The sequence below is a fragment of the Pteronotus mesoamericanus genome, unplaced genomic scaffold (genome assembly GCF_021234165.1).
Source record: "Pteronotus mesoamericanus isolate MK-2021 breed Mesoamerican mustached bat unplaced genomic scaffold, CSHL_Meso_final scaffold_1186, whole genome shotgun sequence".
NCBI classification, from domain to species: Eukaryota; Metazoa; Chordata; class Mammalia; order Chiroptera; family Mormoopidae; genus Pteronotus; species Pteronotus mesoamericanus.
Genome location: NW_026555302.1, coordinates 14,235,476 through 14,257,210, shown reverse-complemented (window position 1 = coordinate 14,257,210; position 21,735 = coordinate 14,235,476). Strand labels below are relative to the sequence as shown.

Genomic DNA, 21,735 nt, shown 5'->3' with positions numbered 1-21,735 from the left:
GTCTGATGTCTCAAATATTTGGATATTAAAACAGGGCAAAATGACCTTGGACAGGGCCTCGGACAACCATATGTCCCAAACAACTGCCTGCGAAGGTAGCAAGAAAGCCGTAGTTGTGAGCGCCAACCGGAAATTCAAAACACACCCAGAAGGAATCTCACCGGGTGACGTTATCTTCACCGACGGGGATGCCTCCCTCCACTGACGCCTGGCCTCCTGCCCTTTCCCAGAAAGCCCCGCGGCCCAGCCTCCCCTTTGGAATCGGAGCGTCCCGGTGGCAGTTCTTTCTGACCCTGAGTACACGTTCGTTGCCTCTTTCTTTGAAGGGCTCTTTTTATTTTTGAATGACTGTATCCACGCTTCGCTTAGTAATTTGCCTTGGGAGGGTTCCCCAGGAAATGCATTTACTAAAAAATGACTATTGAGCCCCCCCCCGGGCACCGGGTGTGGCAAGGACCTGGGCAGGGGGCGGCTCGAGGGCGCGCTGCGTGAGGAGCAGCTCGGGGCCCTCCCTCTGCCCCCTGCCACCCCAGCAAGCACTTCCTTTCCCACGCATCCATCCGAGCGCACACAAAATCCAGAGAAGCTGAAGGCAGTGCAGAGCGAAGGCAAGTCCTCTCCCCGTCCTGTCTGCCAGGCCCCTGGTCCCACTTTGCAGGGGCGGCCGCGGTGACTGGTTCCCTCCACGGCCCTTCCGTGTGTTTCTGTGCCAGCGCTGTCCTCACACGCGGCCGGCCTCCCAACGCGTCTCTCCTGAAATATGTCGCTCGTACCCTGGCCAGCTGGGCCGCTCCTCGCACCCCGGGGTCGCACACGCCCGCCGGGTGCCTGGTCCCACCCTCCGCTCCAGGATTCCTTTCCCCACACAGTCTGCTGTTGGAATCTAAGTCGTCCTTTGAGAGCCGGCTCGGATGTCGCCTCTCCTGGGCTGGACCTCCCCCGCCGGAGGCTGTCTCCCTGCCTTCACCTCACGCCGCACTGGGGGCTGCTCTTCGGGACCTGAGGCCGCTCTGCCTGACGCGTGAGCTATTTTTGACCCCCGTCTCATGCTTCCTGATAAACTCTGTGTGCATTCGTTTTTTTTCAGCCAGTTTTTTTGTGATTGTGTGTGTCAGGGATCGTTCCACCTAGCCAAGGAAAAAGGCCATGTTAGGCATGCGATTGTTAAGTCATTGCTAACTTTGGTCGAGTACAGTGTCTGACACATAGGAGATAATCAGCAGATACCTATGATTGGGTAGACAAATGGGTGGGTGGGTGGGTGGGTGGATGGATGGATGAGTGGATGGGTGGGTGGGTGGGTGGGTGGGTGGCTGAATGGATGGATGAGTGGATGGGTGGGTGGACGGACGGGTGGGTAGGTGGGTGGATGGACAGACGGAGGGGCAGTCAGGGAAAGTGTGGGAGCAGGGGGTGAGTTATTGGGTTATGGGGCTTTGCTTTGACCACAGTGACGGTAGGAGGTGGGGTCATGGTGCAGGAAGGCCCGTGAGGTCATTTGAAGTTTTTGCAGCTTACGGAATTTTTCCATCATCCCGGTTGTCAGCTCACCGCCACTGAGGGTGTGAGCGTGGGGGTGCATTTTGGAGGGGAGCTCCACTGCCCAGCTTCCGCTCCAGGGCCGTCCGTGTTGACAGCACTGGGACTTGCTCACGAGCTCTGCCTTCCTTGCAGTGGCCTCTGGTGCCCCCCGCCCCGCTCTGCGCGACAGGTGTCTTTTCCCGGCCCCTCTCAGCTGACGTGCGCTGCGGTGCAGCCGGTCTCATTCCTCTGAGCCTTGCCGAGGCGGCCCCGGTGGGAGGTGCGGAGAGAGGGCCCCCAAAAGCGCTCCTTTAGGCCTCCCCACCCGCAGAGCGCGGGCTTCCCCGCGGGGCCGCTCAGCGTCTGTCTGGAGCGCTGGCCCGGAGGGAAAGGGTTAAGTAGGGCCCGCATTCCTCCCTCCCAGAGATATGCCGGCTGTGGGCCCGAGGCTAAACTTAGAAGGCGGCTAAGGTTTCCAGTTCACAGCTGTCCTGCCGCTCAGGGCAGAGGCCTGAGGGGACAGAGCTGGCCCCTCCTGGGGCGGCCTTTCAACCAGGCCCCTCGGTCGGGGGAGGGGGAGGCTGCCTCTTGGCTTGGAGACTCGGCAGTTCCGCGGTTCCGGGGTGAGTGGGCTTCTCTCTCCGTTTGTCCTGCAGGCCCGGGCGCCAGCGCAGGAAGCCGAGGGCACAGCTCTGTCCTGGGTGTCACGGCCGGCCGGGTGGGTCCCCGGCTGCGGGGGAGCGGGCAGGCGAGTGTGCTGGCGTTGCAGCAGAAAGGCCTCACCGCATCCCCCCCCGGGCCCCCCCGCCGTGCGCTTGCTGCCGTCTGCGGAAGGGGCCAAGCTGTCCCTGCTTAAATCTCACGACTCCGAGGTGGGCTCTTCGCTCGGCCAGGCCGTGCGTCTTCTTGTCCTGGTGACGAGGCTGGGCCAAGTGTGACTTGGTTTCCCCCACGGTCTTATCCCCAGGAGGGTGTTGGCGTGGGGCGACCTTCCCTTCCCAGGCCCCCTGAAGGGACGTTGCTGGCACGCGCTTTCCAGCCCCAGTTCCTGAGCTGCCTTTTTCATGCCAAACTTACAGAGACTGACTGGCCCCATGGCGACCAGCGGGGACCCGGAGGAGGAGCAGGTCGTCCCGAGTGAAGAGGATGGAGCGGACGTGCGGGCGGTGCAGGCCCGGTACCTCCGCAGCCCCTCGCCCAGCCGGTCAGTGAGCTGTGGGGGCGGGGTGGGGGGGGCCAGGGAGCCTACAGCCGCCCCCCCTAAGTCCATTGATTCCACAGGCATCGTGGAGTCCTTTCTGCATGTCGCCCTTTCTGGAGAGGGGACATCCCGGCAGACCGTACTGGGGTGTTTGCGGTGTTCGAACCTGTGCCTGGGGTCCAGTGTCTGGTGGGCCGGGGGCAGGGGCAAATGGACTTGAAGGGGCACAGGTGGGCTTCCTGGAGGCGGTGACGCTGGACCTGAACCGTGAAGGGCGAGCAGGAGTCTGACGGGTGTGCCAGAGGGTGGCGGCCACACACTGTAGGAGCAGGGCTGCCGGGCAGGGAGAGGCCCTGCCACCGGGCCCAAGCACCGAGACGCTTTGGTCTGTGGCCAGGCAGCGTCCTTCCAACCGGGACGTGCGCGTGCCTGGGGGCAGGGGGCCGCGCGCCCAGGGTACTAAACCTGGAGTGGCTTCCTGGAGAGTCCCCGTTATTTTATGACAATGTAACACCTTCTTTTACATAAAATCATTGACAATGGGTTATGGTGTAGAGTGAAAAATTTCCTGAAGTTTTCAGAAAAACCCTGAGTCCTGGCCAGTGTGTCTGTGTTGGTTGGAGCATCATCCGAAAGGTTGTGGGTTCAATCCCGGGTCGGGGTGTGTGTGGGAGGCAAGCAATGGATGTTTTTCTCTCTCAAGTCCTTGGGTGAGGAGGGAGGGAGGACGGGAGGGAGGGACGAAGGAAGGCAGGCAGGAAGGAAGGCCACCAGCAGTGAAGACATGCTCGCTGCCTGCTTAGCAATCCTGTGTGTGCCTATTTGCTTCCGCCACAAACAGTAGCAGGGGCCTGACCTCTAATCTGAGCTCTGCCACCAAACTTAGGCGAAGAGTCACTTTGACTCTTGAGCCTGTGCCGTCTTGTCTGTAACGGGAAGGAGAGACCCTGCTAGAGCGCCTCCAGGTGGCTTGACCTTGAAGTGCTTGTGCATCGGCTTCCTTCCCCTCCGTTCTCCTGGGGTCCTGCGGGCGCCTGCTCCTCAGGGCTGGGGGCTTCCCCGCCGGCCTGGGACGGGCAGGAGGGCGGGCGCGCGCCACTCTCGGAGCCGCGCACCTGTCCCAGTGGAGCTTGGGGACTTGTGCTTTGAAATCCAGCCTTGGGCTCCTGCTTAGAAGAACTACCAGGATCGAGAGATTTAAGGTGTCTGCCCCGCCTACAGGCCTGGCAGAGGCGGCCGGGCGGCCAGGCAGCCGGGCAGGCGGGTGACGGCGGGCATTGTTGTTAGGGTCACGCCAGCTGCCACAGCGAAGGCACATTTCTTCCGCACTCAGAAACTTCCCGAACAGGGACCTGAGCCGCGACTCAGGAACGGAGGCTCCTTTTCTTCTTGAAGGCCCTCCCTTTCATGGCGTGACTTCTAAAATTAGTGCCCGCCCCCACCCCCCACCCCCCCACCCCCACCCCCCCGCCGCCAGACAAAGGGGAAGCACTGCGACCAGCCGACCAGCCGACCAGCCGACCAGCCGACCAGCCGCGGGTTCGGTGCCCCAGGGAGAGACGTTTTAGATTCCTGTGAGCGAATGATGGAGCCTCCAACTGTAGAAAGCAGAAGACTGATGGAACTAAGTAAAAAATGAAAATTTACCATCTTAGTCAAATGTGGATCTTCTACAAGACAATCTCAGCAACTGATAGAACGAGGCGAAAAAATTATTAAGAGTATGGGAAGTTTTTTTCTGAATATGGGAAGTTGTATAACTGGCAATTAATAGCCACGGGATATAAGGTACAGCAGAGGGGATACAGTCGATAGTATTGTGATCATTCTTTATGGTGCCGGGCGGGTGCCAGACTTACTGGAGAGAGCACGCGGCCGGGTACACGAATGTCTGGTCGCGGCGTTGGACACCTGAAACTAATGGAATAGTGTATGTCGACTGTAATTGAAAAATAAATTTAAAAAAATATCGATAGGAGGTGTGAACAAAACAATAGACAAAAGTAATCTAGCTGGCATGTATAGGCCACGTAACCAACATCGCAGGACATGCATCTTTACCACGCGCACGTGGCAGGTTTACCGAAGCAGGGCATATCCTGGGCGTTACCTACATCGACACCTTTTTAACGCTTAAAATTATACACAGCATGTTTCCTGACCATTTGAGACTTAAGCTGGAAAGCAATAAAAACAAAACACAGATGATAGAAATTCAAATTAAAATTACACCTCAGGGTTACCACTCACTCACCACACACCCAAAATTCAAGTCCACCGACAGCCACTGTCAACGAGGGACTGAAGCAGTCGGACCTGCGCTCGTCGCTCTAAGTGTGTTCATCCGGAAAACTAGTTCATAGAATCGACCAAAACTAGCCCTGTGACCCAGCAGGCTCATGGCTGACAGAAATAAGAACCTATGCGTGTCCCCCAGGGGTTGAGGACACAGAGCGTGTAAACAACAGGAAGAATGGTCCAGTTAACAGTGGGCTGGCTATGTCATGCCTGTGCATGTGTTTTTGGTGACTGCCCTCGGGCACCGGCGCTTTGTTAAGTGCCTGGCACTCCGGTGTGATCGAGCAGCTCAGGTTGTTGGCCGGGGAAGGGCTGATCTTTTCTGTTTCCCTTTATTTCTTGCCACGTTGAAATCCTCTTCTTGCTTTGGCTTTTGGGGTCTGAATTTTTCAAGCCTTTGCCGTGTTTTAGAATCCTTGGGGATCTGATCAGGCTGTCTCTTGTGGAGGATTTCCCGCCCGCTGCCAGTGGCCGGTGACGTTTCTGAGCTGCGCCCTGCCGGCCGCTCCCACGGGGAAGTCCGCGTGCCAGGTGTGGTGGGCGGGCTGCCAGCCCGGAGCATCAGACCCGGGGTCCTCAGGGAACGGTTCCTCCAGTGCCTCCTTTCTCTTTTCTATTCCTTTTCCCACGGCGACTTTTCACCTCTGCTCTTTCTCAAAGCCTGCCAGGCGCCGCTGGCTAGAAATCGATTTGCTTCAGCCTCCTGCCTTCTCTCCTTCCTGGGAGCCTGAGCTTCGCCGGCGCAGTCACTCTTCTCTGAGGGGAATGAGCACTCAGAGGGAGCTCAGAAAAACCTATTCCTTTTCTGCAAAGCCAAGTCAGGAAAGATACCCCTGCCTGGGCCTCTGCCCCCATTTCACTTCCAGGGGCTCCTGGAAAGGAGGTGGCCGGCTGTCGGGGACTGGCTGGAAGGATCCCAGCTCCACTTCGTTCTGTGCCTGGCAGCCGTCGATGGTTTATCGCGGTGGCTTTCCGACTGTGCTGATTGCAACGCAGCGGGCGCAGCGCTTACATCTCAGCCAGCGCAGCGCACGTCCGCAGGGATGCGCACACTCTCAGGAGCTTCCACCAAATGATATGCACCCTTTCAATGGATGGCGGTGTTCTTTACTTTTCTTTGTTTTTTTCCCGGACGCGGGCATGGCTGGGCAGCGTGTCTGTTCCTCGTGGTGTCAGCTGGGGGTGGGGGTGCAGGTGCAGGTGCCATGGCTCGGAGGCCCATCCACGCGGCGGCTCTTGGCTGGGAGCCCGGCAGCGACTGTTGACCAAGAGCCTTTCCAGCGCGGTGGCCAGACTTCTGATAAAGCAGCTCGGGGCTTCCAGAGAGAACAACGGGAGCCGGCGAGGGGGGCTGCCCTTCAGCCCGGGCTCAGGTGCTGGCACAGTGCTGCTTCCAGAATATTCTAGCGGTGGAAGCAGTCAAGAGACCGCCCAGGTTCAAGGGGAACGAACCAACCTCCCGCCAAGTGAGGCGGGTCGCAAGCCAGGGGCCACTCTAATCCCCTGGAAGAAGAAAGTGCCGTCTGCACGGGCTCCGAGGACATGCACGTTCTGGCCTCGGGAGGGCAGAGTGAGCGGGAACAGGCCCGCGCCAGGGCCCCGCGTGGCCCCCGGATCCCAGAGACGTGATGAGCCAGAGCGCGGGCTTGCTGAACACTCGTTGCTCATCGTTGCGACGGCCCCCGGCCCTTGCCCCCGCTGCTGTGGCAGTCAGGGGGTCAGAAAACGCCTCTGAAGTTCTCACTCTGCGTCAGGCCTCGTGGCGCCGCTGGGAGCCCCCCAGTCCTCAGGAGGCCCAGCCGTGGTCCTGCCTCGCGGGGGCGGGGCTGAAGGTCGCCCAGGAGCCCGGCCCTGACCAGGCGGTTTCACGGGAAACGTTGGCAGGCCCCCGAGAGAGGTGCCCGAGGTGGAGGGCCAGGCGCCGGTGACCCGAGATGAAAGGGTGTGAAGACGCGGGCGCCGGGTGTCCAGGCACTGGAAACGGCCTCTGCCAGGTGCCCGGGCAGGAAGGGCCCTGGGGGCCACGAAGCCACGAGCCCCACGCCTCAGGGAGCGAGGCCAAGTGGGGGAGGGACCTCAGGAACAGCCGTGACGGCTCCTCGGCTCCTGCAGCTCGGGTCCGCGCTGTCCCGCTCAGCTGCACGCAGCTCCGAGCCGCCCGCTGCGCCCGCCTGCCCGTCCATACACCCGTCCGTGCCTCTGTCCGTCCGTGCACCCGTCCATGGCGTCACCATGTATCTTTTAGATGCTTCCCTGAGCCAAAGCCGGTGTTGGAATAGGGGGCCCAGCTGAGGTTGCTTCCACCAGCTGGCTCCCCTCCCCTGCCCAGTCCACATGGCACCAGCGCGTCCTGCGGAGAGAGGAGCGGATGCAGAGCGGCGCCCCCTTGTGTTCATGACCGAGCCCAGCCGCCTCCGCCCCGGGCCGCCGCCCCTTGGAGCTGCAGGTTTCCCCGCTCAGAGCAGGATGGTAACACCTGTTTCTGGGGGTCGTGCCAGAGCCAGATTCATGGGCGGGCGGTCGAAACCGTGTCCATTCCCAACACAGCGGATGAAAGGACACCAGAGAATGCCACGCACAAACTTCTAAACACTGGCGACGAAAACTAAGCCCTGTGGGTTTCCAGCAACAAAACGGGTCAGCAAACAAAGACCGGGAAACACGTTCACGTTAGACGTTTACAAGCAAGAAGACAAGGGACAGGGCTCCCGGCTCTGGGCGACGTGAAGGCGCCCCCCCACCGGCATGGCCCCGCAGACGCCTCGTCACCCCCGGGCAGGGTGCCGCGGCAGGGGCTCCGGGGCCGCAGAGGGTCAGCAGGAACAGGCAGGCTGGGGACGGAGGGCCGAGCCCAGAGGACCGCCGCGCCGGAGGCGGGGGACGTTTGCTCCCGGGGCACTGGACCTCGGCTCCTGGGGGCGGGATGGCGGTGGCCGAGACAGCCGGAGGTGCTTAAATAATAAAACGTTATCAGGCAGTAAAAAGAAACACGTTATTGATTCATGCCATAGAATGGGTGATTCTTGGATGCGTTTTGCTGAGTGAAATAAGCCACCCCCAAAAGATTCCATTTCTCTCCGACGCCATTTATATAACATCCTGGGAAAGGTCACGTGCCCCACGGGGACCTGAAGCAGACCGGTCGGTGGCGGCTCCGGATGAGAGGCAGGGAGGGGCTGGTTCTGAAGGGGCAGAATGAGGGCAGGGCTGCAACAGGGAAAAGATGGTGTCCCTTAATCCCTCTCACTTTGTTTAACCTCGCTGGACCAAGGAAACCCTGGGCAGGACAAGGCCCCAAGCTCACCCAACCCTGGAAAAGAGGGCCCCCCAGGAGGGGGGACACCCACCACTGGAGTGTGGTCCTCACGCTGCTCTGCCCTGACCCACCCGGCTCTCCCAAGGGCCCCTGGGTCGTCTCTGCTGGGAAACGGTCCCACCAGTCCCCTCAGCTGCTCCGTCGCACCCCGGCCCAGGCTGGCCCTCGAGGTTGGCGCCCAGAGTCAGGACTGCGCCCCGCAGCACCCCTGCCCGTTGCTCCGGGGACGTGCCAGTCCTCTGTTCTCAGCCCCTGCCTCACAAGCAGGGACAGGCCAGGGGACACCCAGCCTCCGGTCCAGCGGAGCCCTGGGAGGGGCACCGGCAGGCACAGCCTCGGAGTTGGTGACAGAGGAGCCGGGGACAAGAGGAAAACTGGAGCAGCAGGACATCCAAGGGTGGGAACACAGGAGGGACAGCCAAGCCCCGTCAGAGGGGTCCCCCCAGCCAGAGACATGCCTTCCGCAGCCTCGACAGCCACGTTGCTAAGCGTCAGCGCGCGCAGACGCCAGGTCCGGTCTGGAGGCAGCTGGGCTGCTGAGCCCCACCCACCCAGCCTGCCGCCCGCTCGGGCTCCCCAGGGCCCAGGACTCCGCGCCCTCTGCGCCTCGTCGTCACCCATGGGGGCTGAGACCAGATTGGGCTTCCCGCGTAAGAAGGGCCCCTCCCTCTCAGAGCCACTTCACGGGCACCCCCTCTTTTCTCAGGTGCTCTGTGGTCTCGGAGGCGGAAACCGAAAGCATCTTCATGGAGCCCATCCACCTGTCCTCGGCCCTGGCGGCCAAACGCATCATCCGAGAAGGTACTGCTGTCAGAGGCCAGGCGGGGGACCTGGTTAGGTGAACTGGGGGCTATGGGACAGGAGGAGGAGGCCAAGCGCGCGGGAGAGGGCGTGACCGGGACTCGGTTTTCTGTGGAGCCTGAGCCTCTCCGGCCCAGGTGCTGTTCTGAGCCTGGCAGCGGAGCTCCTGGCCAGCGGCTGCCGGCTGCCGGCCGAGGCCCGGGCCAGAGAGGCTCAGATGCGGGCGCCCGGCGGGGAGCAGACAGTACCCGGAGTACACCGCACGTGACTGAGCAGAAATGACCGCCGCAGGGTCCCCTCTCCCAGAGCGGCTGCGTTTCACAAGAAAAGGGGTCAGGCCAGCCACAGGGGGGACTGTTCGAGAGATGCTGTTCGTTCATTTGGCAGAGGCTTCTGCTTTGCAGGGGCCGCTGTGGGAGGCGTGAGTGTGACTCAGACCTAGGCCAAGGACCTGGGTCTAAGAAATCGCCAGCGGCTTTAGGGAACTCTGGGGGCGTGAGGGAAGCCGGTGTCCCTTCCCCTCACCGGCCGCCGGTGGGGACCGCACGGGTCCGGGCCGGGCAGGCCCTGGGCCCCCTGGAGCCCTGCCGCAGACTCTGCGGGCATTTCAGCCCGTGCCCAGAGCCTGGGCAGCAAGCTGGCCCAGAGCAGGCTGTCCCCAGGGGCGGGGAGGCCTCATGCCCTGTGCTGACAGGGACGCTGCCTGCCCTCCAGAGCTGAAGCCGCGGGGGCCCAGGGCCGCGGCCGAGTGCCTGGGCCTGCTGGAGTCGGCCGAGCAGCTGCTGGTGGAGGACCTGTACCAGCGCGTGCGGGAGAAGATGGACGACGGCAGCCTGTACAACACGCCCTGCGTCCTGGACCTGCAGCGGGCCTTGGTCCGCGACCGCCAGGAGGCCCCCTGGAACGAGGTGGACGAGGTCTGGCCCGGCATCTTCATAGCGGAGAAGTGAGTCTGGCTGCTGGGCCTGGCCCTGTGTCCTTGCCCCCTGGGGGGCGCCCGAGCCCCGTGGGGGTCCCCCAGTGTTCGCCCAAGGCCCCAAGGGCTCCATCCAGAAAACCATTGTTCCCTGGCACCCGCCTGGCCCCCGTCGGCAAGAAGGCCCCGCGCCCCTGCCCGCAGGCCGAGGGCCCCTCGCCCCTGGTCGGCGGGGCGAGACGCTGGCTCGGTTACATGTGCCCCCCCCCGCCCCCGCCCCGGGCTCTCCGTCACAGCCTGGCCCCTCCAGGTGCCTTCTCGGCCTCCTTCCCGCCCGGAGCCTTGCCAACACAACCCCACTGTCACCATCGTCCCCAACACCTGTAACAGCCGTGTGAGGCCACTTGCAGAACTACCGATGATAGTGATTTTGACATGTATTTACCAACAGATGAAACTGTTCACGATGTAGAAAGAGGAGCATTAGGCTACCAGACAGTGTAGACACCGGAGGATGCTGAGTCATACACGGATGTGGGGGGGGCGGGGTAGCTTCTGCAGAGACAACAAGGTGGGACCAGATGGGATACAATGTTAATAGTGCTCCTCTCCAGGAGGCCGTTCTGCACCTGATTTTTATTTTCTTCTTTGGGTTTCTTTTGAAATGTACAGATTTCCTAGAGTAAACACTTATTGTTGTTATAATCAGGGGAAAATGTTATTTTAAGAAGTTTGCCAGAGGTTTCCAGAACAAACCCCAAAGCAACCGCCTCACGTGCCATTCCTCCGGGGTCTGGCCAGGGCTTGAGGGGAGCCAAAGGCTGGTGTGTGGACCCAATTCCAGGTGATCCATCGACTCCTTCATGAGAGGTTCTTCCCGTGAATTAGCCATCTCTCTAGGAGCAGAGGAGGGGACCTGAGGCCCCAGGGGACAGTAAGGAAGCTCGCTGTGGACGTGGGGTCTCGTTCCGCACCGTGGAGTGATCTGCTGCCCAGAACCAGGTGCCCAGAGCCGGGTGCCAAGCCTGGGGGACCAGTAATTAGCTCTGTGGGCCCAGACACACCGATGCTGAGGGCAGCAGGGACGCCAGGCACCTGCGGGTGGCCCCGGCCAGAGGCCTCTGCTCTGTCTTGGGCCACCCTGTCCTCGGGGCCGCCTCAGGCTGTGGTCCCACCCTGCAGCCCCGCCCTGGGCCCGTGGTCTCCCTCTCCGCTCAGCCTCAGAAGTCACAGGAGCTCTCTGGTCCATTTTATAACCTTCAGGCAGGACTAGAAATAGTTTCCCCATCTACCCCATCCGTGTATTATTAGGACAAAATAAAATAAGGCATGTGAAAGGAGTTCGAGAAACAGAGCGCTCTGGATCGCCGTGAAACACGCCTCACGGCATTACTGCCTCTGTCTGCCCCTTACCGTCTTGGGGACTGTCTCCCCGCGGCCCGGGATTTTGGCCTAGAGAGCGCTGGCCCACACAGGGGCTTCCCCCCGCATCCGTCTTGCTCTGTCCTCACCCTGCCCTCCTCGGCCAGCTCCCGCGTCCCCTCCCCTTTACAGGGACCAAGCCGCTTGCCCCTTTCTATGCCCGTCCTTGCGGAGAGCCCGGGCGCCTGGGGGAGCCGGGGAGGGGCCCTCGCCGCTGTGGCCCATGGCCCGGCCGAGCAGACTCCCCGGATGAAACTTAAAATCAAGATTAAAATGAAAACAACGAGAACAAAAACCGTCCCGCTGCTTTGTCCTCAGGAGCGTGGCTGTGAACAAGAGCAGGCTGAAGAGGCTGGGAGTCACCCACATCCTGAACGCCGCGCACGGCGCCGGCGTGTACACGGGACCCGAGTTCTACTCGGGCCTGGACGTCCAGTACCTGGGGCTGGAGGTGGACGACTTCCCCGAGGTGGACATCTCCCGGCACTTCCGGAAGGCCGCCGAGTTCCTGGACGAAGCGCTGCTGACCTACCGAGGTGAGGGGGGTGCAGGGCCGCCTGCGCCGGGCGGCCAGACCCCCGGCCCGGTGACGGCAGAAGCAAGGTGGGCGTGTGGGGAAGACCGCTGTCCAGGCACCCCCGTCCGGGCCCCCCGTCCTAAGAAGGTTGCTGTCCCGTCGTAAGAAGAGGGGGCAAGAAAGGGCCGTCGAGCGTGCGGGAGGTGCTGACTGAGGAGCTGGCCGGGCCGGCGGGTGTTCCCGGCCCAGGGGTGGGGACACCCGCGGAGCGTCCGGCCTTTGCCCCTCCCGTGGCGGTGAAAGTGGAGACAGGGAGAGGAAAAGAGAAAGGAGAGCGTGAGATCCTCGCGTGAGGCAGAGATCGTGCCTGGGTGACGTGCTAGAGCGACAGACAGACTGGCACCCGTGGCAGGTTGAGGGGGAGGCGTGAGCTGAGTGGCGGGGAGGAGTGAGCCGTGGGAAAAGCGGGAGCAGGGCGAGCCTGGCCAGGGGGCGCAGAGCGAGGGTCCCGCGGGGGAGGTATGCCCAGGAGTGCGCGTGGGCCTGGCCGAGCCCTCCAGGTGGGGGAGGGAGTGGGGCCCGTCCTGCCCAAAGGTGAAGGCCACGGCCAGGGATTGTGAAGGCACATCGACAAATCTCACCTCTTCAACTCCGGGGGTGGGGGGCCGCCGGCTGGGAGGCGAGAGCGGGAGGCGGGCAGCGCTGGGGCCCCGGCGGGAGGCGGCGGGAGCCGCGCCTGCGGACGGCGCCGCCGGGACGCTGCGGGCACCAGGCGCGGGGGGGGGGGGGCGGGGGGCTCAGGGCGGGCGCGCGGGGCCCTGGGAGTCCGGCGCGCTGTGCCCTCTGTCCCACGGGACTCCGGCCGTGCCCTGGACCCCAGGGGCCTTGTCTAGAGGCCAAACCCTCCTAAAGTTGCTGTGAGGATTCAAGTGTTAAAACGTGCGTATGAGAACATGAAAGGGTGTTTGAATATTGACTGGAAGACTCAGAATAGCCAGGAAAATGAAAATGAAGTTTAGCAAAGAGTATGATACTGATCTTCTTGAAGGTTTCATGCGAAAGGCCTGGATCACACAGATGTGTCCCCTTTGACCCCCGAGTGTCGGAGGGCGCCCGTCACACAGAGTGATGCTCCGTCCTCGCGCGTGAAGGGGTTTTCAAAAGATCAGAGGGATCTAAGTAAATACACAGAGTGAGGCGAGTGTGTGAGAGTGTGTGCGGTGCGTGTGTGCACGTGAGTGTGTGCTGTGCGGTGTGTGTGGCGTGTGACGTGCGGAGCTCCCGGTCACGGGAAACACACAGCAGGGCCCGCGTGAGGGGGGTCCAGCCCCAAGGGCGGGGCAAAGGGGACTCTCAGGTTCCGCCTGGGATTTTTGGCGTCTTCCAGCATCGAGGTTCCACGTCTCTGTCATTCACGCACGTTGGCCTCATTGTTTTTCCCTCTCCCCCTACCCCCCATTCTTTTATTTCTCCTCCTTCTGAAGCCCAGGTTGGCAGGGAGAAGCAAGGGGTGCACGCATGCCAGTGTTCCCAAAGTGGGGACAGAGGTCCGCCGCCCCCCGACGGCCACCCCGCCTCCCGCAGCGCAGGAAGCGTGCCGTGGGCACAGGGCGCCCCGCCGCTGTCCGGCATCTGCAGCGCGGGGCGGTGACGGGCGTGGGCGTGGACGGAGGCCGGAGGCCCCGTAAACACATGAAGCCCCGCACAGCCGGCGAAAGAGGGCTCATGAGGAGGGTGCCTGTCATTGCCGCATTATGACGCGTGTTCTCTCGGCAGGGAAAGTCCTGGTCAGCAGCGAGATGGGCGTCAGCCGCTCGGCGGTGCTCGTGGTGGCCTACCTGATGATCTTCCACCACATGGCCCTCCTCGAGGCCTTGATGACCGTGCGGAAGAAGCGGGCCATCTACCCCAACGACGGCTTCCTGAGGCAGCTCCGGCAGCTCAACGAGAAGCTGATGGAGGAGAGAGAGGAGGACTGGGGCCAGGAGCGGGGCGTGGAGGGCGATCGCGTGGGGGGCTCGGGCGGGGCCAGGGTGCACCGCCTCACCGTGGAGGAGGAGGAGGACGACGCCACCAGCCACCTGAGCGGCTCCTCCCTGGGGAAGGCCAGCCTGGCCTCCAGGCCCCGCCCCCTCATCGACGAAGAGGAGGAGGAGAAACTCTACGAGCAGTGGAAGAGGGAGCAGGGGCTCCCCACGGGCTCGGCCCCCCGGGGCGGGGATGGCGGGCGCTCAGCCCAGGGCGGGGAGGAGCCGGAGGACGAGGACGTGGAGAGGATCATCCGGGAGTGGCAGAGCCGAAACGAGAGGTGCCAGGCAGAAGGGCACCGGAGGTGGGAGCGGGAGGAAGAGGAAGAGGAGGCAGACGGGGCAGAGGCCGGCTCCTGGGCGGGCAGCAGGCGCAGGCTCACCTTGAGCGAGAGCAGCGCCTCAGAGAGCGTGAGCAGCCGAGCCAGGCGGGTCCTGACGCAGCGGCTGGAGGGCGGCAGCCAGAACCGGGGTGGCAGACGCCGCTCCGACTCTACGTCCACGGAGAGCACCTGGGACATGTGGAACGAGAGGCTGCTGCAGATTGAGAAGGAGGCGTCCCAGAGGTACCGCTCCCGGAGCAGGAGAGAGGAGGAGGCGGAGGACGCCAGCTCGGAGGCGGGCAGCAGGGCACGAGAAGACGATGAGGAGAGCGTGCTGTCCGAGGCCAGCTCCTTCTATAACTTCTGCAGCAGGAACAAGGACAAGCTCACTGCCCTGGAAAGGTGGAAGGTCAAGAGGATCCAGTTTGGGTTTCACAAGAGGGACTCAGAGGCAGGAGATGGCAGCAGCGAGCACAGCGCCGAGGAGGCCGAGCGGGAGAAGCGCGGCTCCGACGTCAACCTGACGGCCTACCAGGCCTGGAAGCTGAAGCACCAGAAGAAGGTGGGCAGCGAGAACAAGGAGGAGGTGGCGGAGCTCAGCCAGGGGGAGGCTTCCCTGCTGGCCAAGAAGAGGCAGCGGAGGCTGGAGCTGCTGGAGAGGAGCAGGCAGACGCTGGAGGAGAGCCAGTCCCTGGGCAGCGGGGAGGCCCCCGGCTCGGCGGCCGCAGGGAGCGTGCCCCTGTCTGCCTTCTGGTTTGCGGCCCCCTCGGTCAGTGCTGATGGGGACACGGCATCCGTGCTTAGCAGCCAGAGCCTCAGCTCCCACCTGTCTCAGGCCGTAAGCAGCGCAGGCGGATGCCTGGCCCCCGCCCCCAACACCCCTCTGCCTAACCTGCCCGTGGGGCCCGGCGACACCATTTCCATCGCCAGTATCCAGAACTGGATTGCCAATGTAGTCAGCGAAACTCTCGCCCAGAAGCAAAATGAACTGCTGCTTCTGTCCCGCACCCCGTCCGCGGCCGGCGTGAAGGTGGCCCCCGCAGCCGGCTGCCCGGCGGACGACCAGGCGTCTGTGCTCAGTGCACAGAGCGCCCCCGCCCTGGGCCTCCCGCCTCAGGGCCAGGCAAGGCCCGGTCCCGACATGCAGTCCGTGCTGTCCGGCCACAGCGCCCTGAGCTGCGGCACCGAAGGCACGGGCAGCAGGGCGAGGGGGACCAGCAAGCCTACGTACAGCCTCTTTGCCGACCACGTCAACCTGAAGGAGCTTGGCCAGAAGGAGAGGGAGATGCAGATGGAGCTGAGGGAGAAGATGTCTGAGTACAAGATGGAGAAGCTGGCCTGCGACCACAAACGCAGCAGCCTCTTCAAGAAGAAGAAGAAGGCCCGGGAAGAGGAGGATGGGGATGCGGGTGAGAGAGACGAGGACGTGGACAGCGCCATAGGCAGCTTCCGGTACTCTTCCCGCGGCGACTCCCAGAAACCGGACACAGACGCCAGCTCCTCCCTGGACGCCTCCGATCGCTACGGCAGTGGCAGCGGGGCCGGCCGCGAGAGGGACAGCAGTGTCGCTAAGTGGCTCAGTGGCCTCGGGACAGAGGGACAGTCTCCTCCCCAAAGCGACTGGTCTGGAAGCTCCCGGGGGAAGCACACCAGGTCTTCCCTGCTCCGGGAGACAGAGTCTAAATCCTCCCAGTACAAGTTCTCCAAGTCGCATTCGGAGGAACAGGACACCTACCAGGCGGCCAATGGCGGCGCCGTGAGGAGCACCTCACGTGTCTCTTCCTCCTCCACCAGGGAGACCAGGGAGACCCGCCAGGTCTCCAGGGCCCTGTTCAGCGAGGCCTCGAGCTCGCGGGAGGCCAGCCCGGAGCCCTCGGTGGGGGAGGAGTCCCCTGAGCCCCGACGTCCACCCTGGGCCAGGCCCAGGGACTGGGAGGACGTGGAAGAGTCATGCAGGGCAGACTTCTCTGAGTTTGGAGCCAAGAGGAAATTCACACAGAGCTTCATGAGGTCCGAAGAGGAGGGAGAGAGAGAGAGGACGGAAAGCAAAGAAGAAGGGAGGTTCGCATCGGGACGGCGGGCCCGGTACCGGCGGAGCACGGACAGGGAGGAGGAGGAAGAAATGGACGACGAAGCCGTCATCGAGGCCTGGAGGCGCCGGCAGGAGGAGACGCGGACCAAGCTGCAGAGGAGAAGGGAGGATCAGCGGGGAGGCAGCCCCGGGAGGGACTGAGGACGCGGGAGGGGGCGTGCGGCTTAGCGCAGGGCACACGGTGCCATCGCCCGTCAAGGGACAAGGGTGTGCACAGGCTTTCAAGGGGACAGAGCTGAAATAAGGGGTCCCAGGCAGAGGGCAGAGGAGGAGGCCAGCTGACACTGTTTCCTGTTGCCTGGCGTCCTCTAAGCTCTGGAGCTTCGCTCTGTATTGAATGGGGTTTCATTCACGCAGACGTAGCCGTGAGCTCGCAAAGGCGCTGGGGCTGGCGGGAGAGCCCCGCCTCCGGCCAGGATGCGGACACGCTCTGGGTGGGGGTTTTCTAGCGGACCCAGAAAGCTACACTGCGGCGAGTCCCACCCTGAATAGCGATGCTGCGTCCTGGTTGTTTCTTTTTAATGTTTTGGATCTGCATTAAATTGGCATGTTGTCCATTATGTCTCCTTCATTCTGGTCACTTCCAGCTCTTGGGATATTAGGGCAAACGTTTAAACACGGGGATGAGTTGTCAGGAGCCGGCTTCACTTTGTCCCGGACAACGCCACTCTCATTGCATCATAAAAACCGATGACGCCTTTTCTGTGCGACAGGGCAGCGGGAAGACCCGGGAAGACCCTTGAGAGTAGCAGAGGAAACTGGGAAAAGAGAGGATGGGTTTTATTTTATTTATTTTTAATATGTTTATTGATTTTAGAGAGAGGAAGGTAAAAAAAAAAAGAGAGGGAGAACTATCCATTGGTGTCCTTTATAACATGCCCTGACTGGGGATCGAACCTGCAGCCTTTCGGTTACGGGATGATGCTCCATCCAGCTGAGCCACCGGGCCAGGGCAAGGGCAGGGACTTTATCGTGGTGATGGTGGTGAGGGATGGGTAAAGAGAGAGCCCCCTGGAAAGGCAGAAAAGCACAGGCGAACCGTGGGGAGGGCGACAGGAAGCCCCTACAAGGAGAGGGAGACGGAGCTTTGGGAGACCTTGTGGTCCTTGCTTGTTCCTTCAGGGGTCACTGCCTGGTGCGGTGGGCTGTCCCCTTGATCCCTCCCTGTGCTCTGGACGGGCTAGGCCGTGAGGACTCAATGCCCTTCGTTCCCAAGGCTTGTCCGTCCCTCCAGAACACAGGCTGGGTCGCTGGGGCAGGTGGGCACATGCTGAGCGTTGGTGGGCTGGTTCCTTACCGGGGTCCGAGACGCCCTGGTCAATCAGCGCGCCCGGCCCAGCGGACGCAGGTGGCAGTGGCGTGATCGCTCGGCGGGGCAGAGAGAACATGATCTTTCCTGACGTCGTCACTTTTTGTAAGAACTGATTTCATGGGATGCGGAGCTTCTGTGACCTTTCTAGGTGGGTTCGTTCAACGTCACACACTTCAGCGAGTGCAAAGATAAAAATACCCAGGCGGAAAGGAGCGGCCTGCGCTCACCGCAGGCGGCGCCGGCAGCTGTCAAAGCCCCCGGGGTTAGTGCGCTGGCCCGCGTCCCGTCCTGCCACGGACATCCCCCGCCCCGCTGCCGCCTCCCGGGGTGGGGGCGCGGGGACGAGGCCTGGGCAAAGCACCGTCGGGCCGCCCTTTGCTCCCCTGGGGTCAGCTGGCCTCAGCGCCTGGTTCCCGGTGTCCCTGGGTCGTTCTCAAGGCACACGGCGGCCTGACCCTCGCACGCCCACAAGGAGGCCGGCTGCGGCCCGGTCCGCCTTCCCGGTGAGCCCACAGCCGCCCGGCCCGCGGGGAAGCTTCCGACACAGACGCAGCCCGCGGGGCGGGCGCCCGGGAAGGTCGGTCTTCTGGAGGGGCAGTGGGACAACAACTGCCTTTTTCTTTTCCCGACCCTCCTGCCCTGAATTACCTCGAAACTTCAGGGCGAGTGCTCGGACGGCCAGGTTCAGAGACGGGCGGGCCAAGCTCCCCCAGGGCCGGCTGCGCAGCTGCCCCGGGGCCTGTCATGGGGGGGGGGGGGGTGCACTGAGCTCGGGTTCTTGCACGTGTCTTTTTTTTTTCTTTTAATATAACTGAAAAGTAGTAGATGGAGCTCAATCATGGTAAGGTAAGCAAGACATTTTTTAAAATTCCTAGTCAGTTCTAACTCAGGCGCCACGGAAAGGATAGGGAACAAACACCGGAAGCACCTCGGTGCGAGGAGTCGCACGGTCTCCTCCAGCCCTGAGCGTGAGCCTCGGGGAGACAGGCCAGGGCCGCCGCCTGCTCCGGCGGGAGGGGCAGCGAGGGCCCTCGCGGCCCACGGCGGGCCCGTGAGCTCACTGGGGAGGGAAGCGGAGAGGGGTCGGGGCCAGACCTGGAGGGAGGCCTCCACCCGCCGAGTCTCCGAGGACGGCCCGTGCCCAGGGCGGCGTCTGCCCGGGAACCCAGGATCCGAATTCAGCCTCTTCCTGCATTCCATGCTGTATTTGGGGACCCCAGGTCAAGGGACATGTGACGCGATTTATGATGAACTCGAAGGTACGGCTGGGATTTGACATGTTAGGGTCTCACGTGTGACTTCTGAATTACACCCGACGTCGGATGACAGGTTGTGGTCCGGCCTTCCGGTCTCTGAAGGACATTAAAAGGCATGTGCTGTGTCCGTAACGGTCTCAGCAGCAAGCAGATGACACACCCAAGGAGGCACCTGATGAGCGTTTGGTGCAGGAACTGTTTGCAGAGGTGAGGGGACAAGAGAGGACAGGAAAGAGCCCAGGTGCCAGCGGCAGCGGGGCGCCGATGTCACTGGAGGCCAGCGAGGGGCTGTGTGCAGGGCCCAGCAAGACACACGCCCTGGGAGGGCCCGCCTGCCCACCGGGCAGGGAGTGGGGGTGAGGGCCCCCACTCTCTCTCCTCCGGGCTTTGACCTCATGCTGGGGCTCCGCGGGCCACAACCGACTGCTCTCCCGTGGGGAGCAGAGCCCGCGGTCGCAGAAGGACAAGACGTGGATCCAGAGGGGCAGAGAGCGGCCAGCACGAGGTGAACACATTAACGTGGACAGGCCGGCTCCACGGGGCCCCCCACCGACCTCGTGCTCAGCGACGGAGAACGCGGGGCGCCCCACGCGAGGCCCATGCACCCGCAGGAAGTAACTGATGGCTGGAACGGGGCTTTCGCTACACAAAACCAACTAACAGGGTCAGCGATGTTGTCTTACAGGAAAGAAATATGGCCTCCGCTGACTCCTGAGTTACACAAAGCGTCCACTAGGAGACTACTCCCCCAATAAGGGGAGAATGGTGTTCAGAAGTGGGGGGGGGGGCGGGATAACTACTCCCCACGTTCTGCTCAGAATCCGGAGCGGGGGTGGGGGTGAGGGGGAGAGATAAGTAAAGAGAGACTGAGAACATTTTGGGGGAGGCGCTCAAAGACGAGATCCTGGAGGGGAAGCGTGAACTCGCCTGCTGGGAAGGAGACACAAGGGGACGGAGTCATCCCGGCAGGAGACAGAGGGCGCGCCCAAATTAGGGCAATTCACAGCGAATTGGGGTAATCCAATCTAAATTAGGGCCATTCAAAGGGGCGTTTCCTAAAGGAGCCATTCACAAAAGAGTGGGCGGAGCGGTCACCGGCCCAGGTCGGGGCTCCTTCCCTCCCTGGGGGGGGGACGGGGGGGCGGGGCGAGAGCGGGAGCCACACGGGGCCCTCCCGACAGGTGCTGGCCGCCCGTGAGAGCTGAGGCCTCTGGCCTGGGAGCAACCCGGCAGGAGCCAAACGCAGGAAGGGACCCCAAGGACATCTGCCCCCACAGCGGCACGCGGTCCCCAGGGCCGGCTTCACGGGCACAGCGGAGGGAGGGGACCCTGGCCGTGAAGCTCTGCAAGGGCACGCGGAGACATGCCACAGCCAGGGCCAAATCTGGCCAGCACCTCTGTGAGCCACAACATGCCGTTAGTGACGCTGGGTTTGGAGACCTTGGGTGTTGGGAATACCACCCAGTTCCCCGGAGGCGGGGGAGTGGACGTCTCCTGACTCCCCGAGATGCTCCTCGCTGGTGCGGGTGCGGAGAATTATTAACCGAGGGCCGGCAAGTAGCAGGCCTGGCTACCACCTGCCTTCACGCCTTCTACAGCAAGAGGCTCTTGTGAGAAAAATCTTCCATACAAATTTATTCCTATGCTTGGGACCGTCTACTCCTGGGAGTTTGGACTTAGGGCTCATGTTTCAACGCAGTGTTGGTTTTCTGGGTCTGTCCCTGGGGCAAGTCCCTCCCCTGCACCTGCTTGCTCCGCGGGAGGCTGCCTTGGGCTTCGGGCGCACACAGACACCGCCCCTCCCCCCCACACCCCACTCATGAGCAGCGCTCATGGGAAACCTGAGTTGTAAGTCATCCCTGCCCTCTAAATGCCTGCCGAATTGAGTGTAAACCCATCTAGTGTTTTGCACACGAAGGTAATTAATGAGCAATGTCAGTTTGTCTGCGTAGGTTGCAAACATGGCAGCAAAGCCTGCCAGCAGCTGCGCGCGCGCCCACAGCAGCTGCGGCTGCAACCAGGCTGCCTGGTGCAGGCTGTTTGGTCACCGGACCCCAGCTGGACATGCCGTGGCCCCTCAGGCAGGGGCGCGTGCCCTTGGTTTCGCTTCCTCCGTCTCCCGTCTCCTGGAGGCAGAAGCTGGGTCCAGCGTGGGGAGCAGCCAAGACAGTGGCCTCGGCCACAAATCCATGGAATTTAGCTCGGTTTGATTGACATTCTTTGAAGGCCCGCCTCCAGTGATCACAGGAGGACATGCTCTGTGAATGTGGGAAGACAGAGACAATCTCAGGTGAGTGCACGTCCCCGGTCCCTCCCCAGAAAGGACCCGTGAAGAGCGGAGTCGGAGAGCGGCCAAGTTTGTCGGAAGCATGAGGGGACCTCGTAGCCGCCTCCCCTCCCTGTCGCCGCTCCCCGTTCCGGAGCCAGGTGACTCTGCCCACTGCGTCCCCCCACCCCCTCTCCCAACCAGGCCCCTTCCCTCCACCTCCCGGCAACGCAACAGCATCTTAGCCGGTTGCAGCCTCATCACCTGCCTGTCTGGTCCAGAACCACATTAATTCCCCCCGAAGCCCTCAATTCTGGATCTTTCCATTCCTCTGCCTAACACTTCAGTGGCTCTCTGCTGCCCAGGGACGGAAGCTTGTGTTTCCTCACGGACACTCAAGGGCCACCCTGCCCTTTGTCTCCTTCCCGTCCCTTCTACGCCCCGTCCTCCGTGTGAACGGCACGCCA

General features: G+C 62.4%; 1 protein-coding gene across 2 annotated transcripts; it reads left to right on the top strand.

The window, feature by feature from the left end:
• Positions 1-2,020: 2,020 nt before the first annotated feature.
• STYXL2 (serine/threonine/tyrosine interacting like 2) lies at positions 2,021-16,697 on the top strand. 2 transcript variants are annotated; one of them, XM_054587820.1, is made up of 6 exons: positions 2,021-2,144; positions 2,601-2,725; positions 9,043-9,137; positions 9,852-10,083; positions 11,794-12,011; positions 13,769-16,697. In XM_054587820.1, the coding sequence occupies exons 2-6, from the start codon at positions 2,616-2,618 to the stop codon at positions 16,573-16,575; spliced, it is 3,462 nt and encodes a 1,153-aa protein (XP_054443795.1). In that variant the 5' UTR covers positions 2,021-2,144; positions 2,601-2,615; the 3' UTR covers positions 16,576-16,697. The 2 variants fall into 2 exon arrangements, with proteins under 2 accessions (XP_054443795.1, XP_054443796.1); XM_054587821.1 differs by lacking the exon at positions 2,021-2,144 and adding an exon at positions 2,366-2,393.
• The last annotated feature ends 5,038 nt before the right edge of the window (positions 16,698-21,735 follow it).